A 10,377-nucleotide genomic window follows, 5' to 3' on the forward strand; every position below is an offset into this window, starting at 1 on the left:
AAATCACATCATTTGGGGAAAATAATCAAAATCAGTTTAACAATATCAGCAGATCTCCAGTTATAAGTTATGCATTGTGCATATTGTATGATCAAATTACATGAGAATTATTCATTCAAACACGCTGCTATCTAATCTAGTCATTCTCAAAATTCTACCTCACTCAAATCCTGTAGCTATTAGAATTTACTTTATGTACCAATCACCTTTTAAATAAGCCTATCTTAATAACACAATTTGAAGTACAATATATTGCTGAAGATATAGACAATTAATGGTAACACTGAAACAAATATATGCTACTGACAAAATAACCCTTAAAGCAGGATTATCCCCATGAAAATAGTCTAAATGGTTAAAAACATGAACTGCAATACACGAACAGCAGAGTGAAATACTTAAGCAGTTAGTTTGTATCGATGAGTCATTGTTATTCAGTTATTTATTCATCCCTCTACAGCTCAGATCTAATCATTGTAAAGGAAAATAAGAAAATGTTCCCCACTAGTGTTAAGAAAAAGTACCTATGATAAAAATATTGACCCCCAAAAAGTATTTATATAAAGTATAACATTTATTGAAAGATGAGTCGAAATACCAATTACTGTGTTCTGTTTAAAGCTGCATTATTTTCAAAAGTAATGTAGGTGTCTTGTTTTGTTTTGATTAGTTCCTAGCTCTCACACGACCCTTTGGCACGTCCCTTATGTTCACATGTATGACTTATCGAATGTATACTCTGGAACAGCTTTTTTTCATTCAAAGTAAGAATTACAGATGGGCCGATATTTTGTTTTATTATGAAGTGAAGCAAGGGTAGACCACTAACTCAGGCATTCCAGTCTTACCTCTGGGTTTGCAGTCGGAAAAGTACTTTATTATTAGATGCCGACAGCGTGCAGTGGTCCAACTTTGTCATAATGTGCTTTTACAATATACCCTGTGGGGAAAGATTTACTCATTTACAAGAAAAGTCAGGTACCCCACCTTTCTATATGTATAAGGTGGAAAGCTGATTTTGCATAATATCTCAAATAAAAGGGCCGTTTTCTGGTCTCTGTTATAATGCTGTTTCCTGATCACAAACATACTTTGTAGAGGTGTAACGATATCCAAGTCTCACGATACGATATTGTCACGGTATGAACCTCACGGTACGATATTTATTGCGATATCTTGGGAAAGCTCATGATATGGTGGAGATGATGATTAGGGACGTAACAATATCCAAATGTCTCAGTATGATATTTTTAAAATATACATCTCACGGTACGATATTTATTGCGATATTTTATGGAGGCTAACAAAACTGTTAATATGCTACTTGTTCCTTTTAAAATCCCTTGACAAGACTTAATCCAAAGAACTAAGACTTAAAAGTGCTTAGAACTGTTATTTCTTCTTGTAGTCTGCACTGAAATGGAGCAAAGGATCATGGTCTATGTAGTTCCCTCTGTTTTTATGTTTATTTTTTTCTATTGCTGCACCAAAACTCTTAATTCAAGCAGAGACTTGCAATTCGATATATTGTGATGGTCCACGATATGTTTGTGAGAACTTTGACGATACGATATCACGATATTTCGGTTACTGTTACATCACTAATACCTGGAGTTGTTTTGTCTCATTTACACCTGTTTAAAACACAAATCCTGCATATTGAGGCTGAGTTCTTCTTGTGATTTCAGGTATGTTCCTCTGTGTTTTTAAACTACATGCACCTTCACTAGAATCATTAAATGTGGAACAGAGCATTTTGAGATTGAGCTGAGATCTAACTTTCTTACTAATAAGAAAGGATTACTATCAAATATGTGTGAATGAAACAAAACAAAACTCCAGGTATGCTTTTGATGAGGCAATAACATTCTAATATGGCTTAAAGTGCACCAAAGTCTTGCATAATATAGAACCTTTTGACTTCTTTTGCTGCTTGATTTACTATTCGAAAAGAACACTACGTCTGTAACTTTATAAAACAGACAATGATATACCTACAGAGCCATCCACATGCGCTCTCACACACAAGGCCATCTGGGTTTGTTTACAAAAGTCTGCAGAACTGGAGTGTCTCTCTTTCCAAAATACCAGTGGCGTGATATTACCTCCCGTCGAGTGGTAAGCTGTTCCTTTGCTAAATCCAACATGAGGAACAAATGTTGGGTGTCCTCGCGAGAAGCAGGGACCAGCGCTGACTGCGGGTGCTCCGATCAGACCCGTGCCAAATGACAACAGGCGCGGGCCAAGAACTGCTCAAGAGTCTGCACTGATGACTTATAAGTGGAGAAAGTGAAGGACAAATTTGTACAGTCTGACTTCACACAAGAGTTGTCGTCAAAAGTGTGAGACTAGTGTTAGGTTTTAACTTATGGTGAAAGTTTACTGAAGAAAAAACAAAACAAAAAAACTTTAAAGTCTACTTAAGTTATTAACAGCAGAGAGGGCAGAGATTTTCTTTTTGTTTGTTTTTAAGTTTGTTCAGTTTAGAGCACAAGTATAGTCCAATTCCACTTCCACTACACAAACCAATATTACGATCAACTGACAACTGACAGTTCAGATTGTCATTCCTTTAAGCAAATGAACTGACTTATCAAATGTATTGTGTTATTATTTTTCCAGTCTATCAATCCATGTGTTTCATGTTTTTCTCTGTTAGTGATCTGGCAAATTTTCCCCAGGTATGGTAACTTATTGTTTACTTCAGGGGTCTCCAACCTGTAGCTCGAGAGCTACCAGTAGCTCTCCACTCCCTTCCAAGTAGCTCACCAAAGGATTTTAGAAATATACCATTGTGCTGAATAACAAAAACATTGGTAATTACATGCCTATTATCATTGTAAATGTATAATTTTGAAGCCCAATTTCGTGCACTAATAAATGGACAATGGTTTATGTTTTATAGGCATCTAATTGTACCCAAAGGCTCGCTCTCTTTCTTATAATCATCTCAATTTCTTGCGGCCATTAAAATTAGTAGCTCTCTGGCATTTTTGTTTTGTAAAGGTAGCTCACTGTTAGGAAAAAAGGTTGGAGACCCCTGGTTTACTTACTGTGAGCAGGCTTGCTTTTCTACAGATATGACCTGGTGACATCACCTACTTGTCTCCATGAAGATGGCTAATGCTTTACTATGGAACATTTCAAGCAAAGCGATAACATATCCATGGACAGAAGTGGGTGGCTGACACCTCATCCCACCAAAAATAAATAAATAAATAAATAAAAATACATATTATACCTTTAAGCAGATTAACTCCCAAAATATCAACATGGGAAAAAATGTATAGTACACTTTAGTAGTAAGTTTTTTGGAGCTGTGCAAGTATTTGTCAACCCAAGGGAGACACAGTCAGTACCTGCCAGGTTGATTTTGGACCATGCTTTTCTCATTAAATATGATATTAAATATAATGAATGTTGTTGCAGCTTGCCCTGGATAATGCCAACTATATGAGCAATATGGATTCCCCTGGTATACTCAAAATCTAAACTAATTCTCATTTTGGCATTATCTACACTTGGGAAAATAACAGAATCAGTTTTACAATACACCACTGAACCCAGTGACATTATGTATCAGATACAGCCTGGTAGCTCTGAAAGGTTAAGATGCATTTCATACATTCCTAATGGTACAGACTGTTCTCTTTATCGCAAAACATTTCAAAGCCAGCCAAGCTCCCTCCCTGTCAGGACTAGACATTCTTCTCCATATACATATTTAAACTAGTTCATTTTTACTTTATATATAGATAACTCTCTACGTAGATAAAAAGAGAGAGAGGAAGTTTATTGGCTTCGCTCCATATTCCCTTCTCAATCTTGGCATGGTCTGACCTTACCATCCCATTCCATCAGTGAGGGCCAGAAGTGACACTTAGCGGAGAACCCTTATCGTCTCTTTATTTTGCTTGGCTTCAGTAATAATGTCAAACAGCGTTGAGCCTGATGAAGACTATTCACTAGCCTATAACACCTATGCTATCTAACCCATTTGTATTCCCCGCACTCATATGATATTTGGCAGCCAGTGGTCTAGACAAGGGGGTCTTACATGAGCTTGAACAATCCCTCAGAAAGAAAAGGGCAATTCGATATGAAATGAGATTTTGGATTGCTTCACTTTTTGTCTGTCTCCACGGTGATCAATAAACAGGTACTAACCTAATAGCATTCCAGAGCAGGACACGGGCAGGGCAGATGATACGATCTGGCCATTTTGTAAAGGTAGCATTTTGCTTTAAATGGGACTACATGGTTGTTTATTGGATTAGGGGAAAGCTCTGCAATTAGCTAATAGTTTATTGAAACAGGATTGAACTGAGGAAGAGGTCGAACTAGAGACTATTTTATTCCCATGTTAGCATCTCATCCTCTGATTTTGATTTACAAGTTGCATTTGAGGGCAGATCAAAAATGAATCATGGTTTATGTTACGGTTTAGTCATACATTTGGCTTTAATTTGGTCAACAGACACTGTGTCTGGGGTATGAGAAAAAATAGATTTAATATTTGCTATTTATTAAGGTCAGCTGAACAGGCACAAACACTTCTAACCTAAGATACATCTAAAACTAAAACTGGGAATAACAGTGAACTATGACTACCATCAGATACAATTTTTTACACTAACTAAACTTGAAACTGAAACTATTTAACCACAAAATTGGCAAAAATAGACTAAAACAAAAGCACCTCCAGAAGTTGCAAACTGTACTTTAACTAGTCTTAATAACGCATGAACAACAAAGAGTTTATTCGAGTCTGAATTAATCAGGCTTAGTGATGACTTAATCAATTCCCTTACCCCAAATCCTCACCCTTTCCTAAAAACAACTATTGTTCATTATGAATTAAGACTGTGTTCACGCTGTTATAAGGCTGAGGAAAGTGTAGTTATTATAAAGGGGTTGACAAAAATCCCGTGACAACAGTTTCAAAGTACTGTGTTTTCAGGTTACACACTGGTTGACATTTACATTTTGGCAATAAAATAAAATCAAAGTTGCTGGTCCGTGGCGGGGTTGTAGAAAGCATTAGTAAAATTGGCTAGTTCTGCTTTATTAAGGGTTCATAAAGAAACCACCAAGTTCATAACCAACATCTACATCTACCATAGGGCACTCATACCCTTGATTGAAATGCATCTCATTACATCAATTTAACTTCCATGGCTTCCCTTTTCGCTTGAGTGGACCTATTGATTTGTGCCACTAAAGCACTATGGGACTGCCTCACTGCAAGTCGCTGTCCTTTTCAGCACCACTCTGTTGTTAGCTAGACACAAGCAAGTAGAAAACAGAGCAAAAAAAAAAAAAAAAAAAGATACAAACAAACAAAAAACCTTCTGCAACAAATTTTCTTGCTTCCTTTCAACCAAATCAACACCTCCGAGGTTGTTCCCTCAACACACAGCCGGCAGCCCCACTACAGACTGGGCCAGGCACAAATTAAGGAAATTAAAAGCCAGCGATCCGCACCAACAACCCTGCATTCCCATCCCGTTCACATTTGCAAACTATTGGAAAGATGTTGCTGGAGGGAGGAAAGTGATGATTTGAAATGAGGTTTATAACTCACCGGCTGAGTGGCCCCGGTTGGTGGCGTCATGGTCACTGTCGCCCTGTTCGCTGTCTCCGTGACCACTGTCTTTGGAGCTGACAATATCTGCCTCTTGGAACGCAGAACTGAGAGGAGAAGCAGAGAGGATGGTGAAAATGAGAGGATTCGGGGTGAATTAAATGAGACGCAAATTAATACAGTCACGCTGGTGGTCATCAGGCATCCAAATTGGGTGTTACACGTGGCATGTAATGAAATCCAGTGCTCTAATAAGTGCTGCACTGTTAGGGATGGGACACGTGCCAAACTGGAGATATCGATACAATGGGAGCTGTAGCCTTGACAAGACATGATTTAACAATGGAGCAGTGGTAGGAAGCAACAGGTTTAAAGTAAACTGAGAATTTGAACATTGTGTATTATTTAAAGCAACAGTTTTTGGTGGAGGCACTTCACCTATATGACTCCATAAAAAAAACAATAAAAAAAATAACCATACATTCTTCATAAAAATAGATATGTTCTGCGTAATACAGTCGAATATTTTATCCAAGTCAATAACATTTGACAGCATTGCAACAAGCAGTTGGAGGCTCTGCTCAATGCCAGGTTTGAGTCAGGTTTGTGGAGATGCAAGCCCACTCACAGTAAGAATGCCTGTATTTTCAAGGATTTTGCAATAAAACCAAAATGAAAATATATGTTTGTCTTTTGGCTAAAAAGTTATGTGTTACAATTTTAAGCAATTAATAAAAAAAGAATCACCTATTACCTATTACCTAAATAAATTTAATTACCGCTACTTATTTCTTTTGAGACCAAACCTGGTAAGATCGGGCCATGAGTTCTTTAATATTTATTGATGAAACCACTGTATTTGTTTGGGCTTTGGACTGGCCACAAAAAAGCAACAAACAAAACTGTACCATTCCATGATCATGTGTGGATGAATTATTCAAAGAAACAAAGAAACAAAGTGCATGTGACTGATAGTATCATATATATTGATTTATACCTGTTAACACGTCTGGGTCTATCCACCAAATAGCTCAACTCTGCTCGCTGGTGTTTGGTCTGAAAGAGAGATGCACATATTATTAGATTATTAGTCAACAGCAGCACAATATAATATAATGTTCATATAGCTATCAGTGAGGGTGCAGCGGTTCTCTGTGGCTGAATAAGTGGGTGAGTGGAGTGGAGAGAGTGGGTTTGGGAGAGCCAATGAATGCGTAAATGATTGAGCCTCACAACGCTGAAACTGAACAGCCTTTGTCCGCGTGCTGCCATGCCGGCTCGTGTGTGGAATAACTAAAGCAAAGGCAGGGGGCTGCAACTGGGCTGTATGTCCCTACCACAGCCAGAACCCAACCAAACCAATAAGTCAATAAACAAAAGACAAGTAACAGAGAAAAAACAGACAGAAGTATTTTACTTTAGCTGGATTTGTGTAGAGCAATAAAGTCTAAGGTACTGATCATTTATTTTGGACACTTTTCATGTTTTAACCTCTGTGAGTGTCACTTTATAATGTATTTTAAGACAGTTAAGACATTAAGTTTAGACATTTAAGACATACTAGCTTTAAGCTTTTTTGAAACTATAAGTTGCACCCCCCCCCCCCCACACCCTCTCTTTCTGTCTCTCTCTCTCTCTCTCTCTCTCTCTCTCTCTCTCTCTCTCTCTCTCACTCACTCACTCACAATTGTTATGTTTATTTTACTCATATGAACTTGATTTTAAAGAACCCTAAAAAAGCACGTTCATTTTAATTGCCCTGACCACTAACTGTGACAAAGATTAAAGGCCAGTGGGCAGAATCGCCAATAACAGATAGCGCAGATGCCCACTCACGCAGTGGGGGACTGTGTGCATGACCTCAGTGTGCGGCACTGTCTTGGAACATTGCACTGTAGTTAGGTGATAGCACATATTTTAAGATATATTGATGTATTTGGATCAGCATATTTTGTACCTGCATGACAGTTATTTAAAATATTTGGGTAAAAATAGTAGTCAAATTCTGGATGAAAGGACAAAAGGCTGAGAAAGAACTCTCACCTCACTGGACAGAATGCTGCCGTTGGATATGATATCGGGCTGCTGGTCACTGTATCCGGTGACGAGGGCCCCGCAGGGGTTGGTGTGGTCCGTGTCATTGCTGCGGGACGGGCTGCAGGGCTTCAGGAACATCAGGTCGGTCTTGGCAGATTCTGGAGTGAGACACACTTGATAACAGTAGGAGTTCTGGTTCTGATGGTGATGAGAGCCAAATCCCCCACCCACTCCGCCCACACCCGACTCCTCCACGGGCACCTGTCCCACGGGCCCCACCCCTGACGTCACGTTGGTGCTTTGGACTAACATAATGTCCGACTTACTGAGCTTCTTCTGCTTGCGTCCTCGAGCCTGTCTGCTACAGCACGCGCCACAGCACAGACAGTCCCCAGCCAGCAGGCACGTGGACAGGCTCAGCTTTTTGTCCTTCTGGCAGCGCACAGCGAGCACAATCATAGCCAGAAGAAAGATGAATGACACAGAGCCCAGGGCAATAATGAGGATGAGAGTTAAGTCCAGAGAAGTGTCTTTGGCTTTGGAGGTGGAGGCGCGGTCTCCACTGCGGCCCTCAACCACACTGTCCACAAGAATCACACTGACACTGGCGGAGGAGGACAGAGGCGGCTGCCCGTGGTCCCTCACTTCTATGAGGAGATCATAGAAGCCTTGTGGGTCCCGTTTGGGGGATATTCTTCGTGCTGTCCTTAGCTCACCCGTCCTCCAGTCCATGCGGAACATCCCCATCTCGTTTCCGCGCAGGATGCTGTAGGACAGTCGCGCGTTTTCTCCATCATCTGCATCCATAGCCACAATGCGCGTCACCATGTAACCAGGCTCAGCGGAGCGCGGCAGGTGCTCCTTGGCCGTTCCATTCTTCCCTATGGGGGCTATGACGGTGGGGGCGTTGTCATTTTGGTCGACTATGATTACATTGACAGTGGCGTTGGAGAAGAGCTCAGCTGCGCCAGAATCTTTCGCCTGAACCTTGAAACTGAACTCTTTAAGCTGCTCATAGTCAAAAGAGCGCAGCGCGTAAAGGTAGCCCGTCTCCTTGTTGATGGACACATACGTTTCCACAGACATGCCCTGGATATCACATTCCAATATAGAGTATGTAATGAGTGCGTTCTGGCCAATGTCTGGGTCTAGAGCGCTCACACCCTGAATGAATGCCCCTGGCACATTGTTTTCTGTCACGTATACGTCATATATCGCCTGCTTAAAGCGTGGTGCGTTGTCATTCTCATCTGACACGTGCACTTTAATTGACTTACTAGTGGTCAGAGAGGGCTGCCCCTTGTCTTTAGCCACTACTGTTATTGTGTATGAGTCTGTGCTCTCTCTGTCCAGAGGGCCGTCTGTGACTATGGTGTAGTAATTCTTAAAAGATGATTTGAGTTTGAAAGGGACGTCTCCGAGGATCTCACAGCTCATCTGGCCGTTCTCACCGGAGTCTCTGTCAGAGACACTGAACAGAGCGATAACTGTCCCCGGCGCGTCCTGCTCACTCACAGACTCAGTCACTGTGCTGAAGCCGATCTCTGGTGTGTTGTCGTTCACATCCACCAGCTTGACCAGGACTTTGCAATGCGCAGGGACTGCGTTGGCCCCCAGGTCTTTAGCTTGGACATAAATCTGATGCGTGTTGCTCTCTTCATAGTCGATCTCCCCTGACACTTCTATTCTGCCTGTCCTGTCGTCTATGCTGAACAAGTCCTTTATTCGTGGAGCGTTGTGGCTGCTGAAAGAGTAGACTACCTCCCCGTTCTGCCCCTCATCCACGTCTGTAGCGTTGAGTTGGATTACTAGAGTGCCCACGGGAGAGTTTTCCCTCAGATTTACGCTGTACACGGACTGGTCAAACGTGGGCGCGTTGTCATTTGAGTCCAGGACTTTGACCACTAGCAGAGCAGTGCCTGTTCTCTGTGGGACGCCTCCATCCACAGCAGTGAGCACGTATCGGTGTACTGCCTGCTGCTCTCTGTCCAGTGGCTTCTCCAAAACGAGTTCTGCGAACTTGTTTCCGTCGCTCTGCGTCTGCACGTCCAGATAGAAGTAGTTATTGTTGGTGATGGCATAGGTATTGAGCGCGTTTGAGCCCACGTCTGGGTCGAACGCGTTCTCTACCGGGAAGCGCGTACCCGGGATAGCGCTCTCTGATATTTCCACTGAAATGTCCGTTTCGGCGAAGCTGGGTGGGTTGTCATTGATATCCATCACTTCTATTTCGACACGGAAAAGCTCCAACGGGTTCTCTAAAAATACCTCCAGGTGCAATAGGCACGGGACAGTCTGCTTACAGATCTTTTCTCGGTCTATTTTTTCCTTTACAACAAGCGCGCCATTCTCCAAGTTTACCTCCAGATAAGGGGTCCGTGAACTCGCCACAGTTTGGAAATGGCGAGCGGAAAGTTTAGTAATGTCTAGTCCCAAATCCTCTGCAATATTTCCAACCACGGAGCCTGTCTCCTGCTCCTCAGGCACGGAGTAGTGCAGCTGAGACGCAGCTCCATTGATGATGGAGAGCAGCAACACTAAGCACAGCATCTCCCCGTGGCAAAGTGCACTTCAAAATTAAACAAAAAGTAGAAAAAGTTAATTCCAGTTTTTACAGAAATGTAGCATTTCTTATGTCCCCTGTCCGCGTAAAGGCAGTTGGTTTAGCAGCAGCAATGCTATCCCGGTGTAAAATTCCTCTCCTTTGCTGTGCGTCAATGGAACATTGTGTCGTTTCACTTGTGAGAATCAAAGCC

At 41.6% G+C, this 10,377-nt stretch overlaps 1 protein-coding gene across 1 annotated transcript in view; it reads right to left on the bottom strand.

The window, feature by feature from the left end:
* The window catches only part of LOC110175179 (protocadherin-10-like), a 28,704-nt gene extending 18,528 nt beyond the window's left edge, over positions 1 to 10,176 (bottom strand). Inside the window, exons 1-3 of the mRNA XM_020941299.2 lie at positions 7,628 to 10,176; positions 6,582 to 6,640; positions 5,585 to 5,691 (exon numbers count right to left, since the gene is read on the bottom strand). Coding sequence (XP_020796958.1) covers positions 5,585 to 5,691; positions 6,582 to 6,640; positions 7,628 to 10,171 — 2,710 coding nt within the window. The 5' untranslated portion in view covers positions 10,172 to 10,176. The remainder of the gene's footprint in view (positions 1 to 5,584; positions 5,692 to 6,581; positions 6,641 to 7,627) is intronic.
* Positions 10,177 to 10,377: the final 201 nt, after the last annotated feature.

The sequence above is a fragment of the Boleophthalmus pectinirostris genome, unplaced genomic scaffold, assembly GCF_026225935.1.
Source record: "Boleophthalmus pectinirostris isolate CB_2022bp ecotype Guang Dong unplaced genomic scaffold, ASM2622593v1 HiC_scaffold_22, whole genome shotgun sequence".
NCBI lineage: Eukaryota > Metazoa > Chordata > Actinopteri > Gobiiformes > Gobiidae > Boleophthalmus > Boleophthalmus pectinirostris.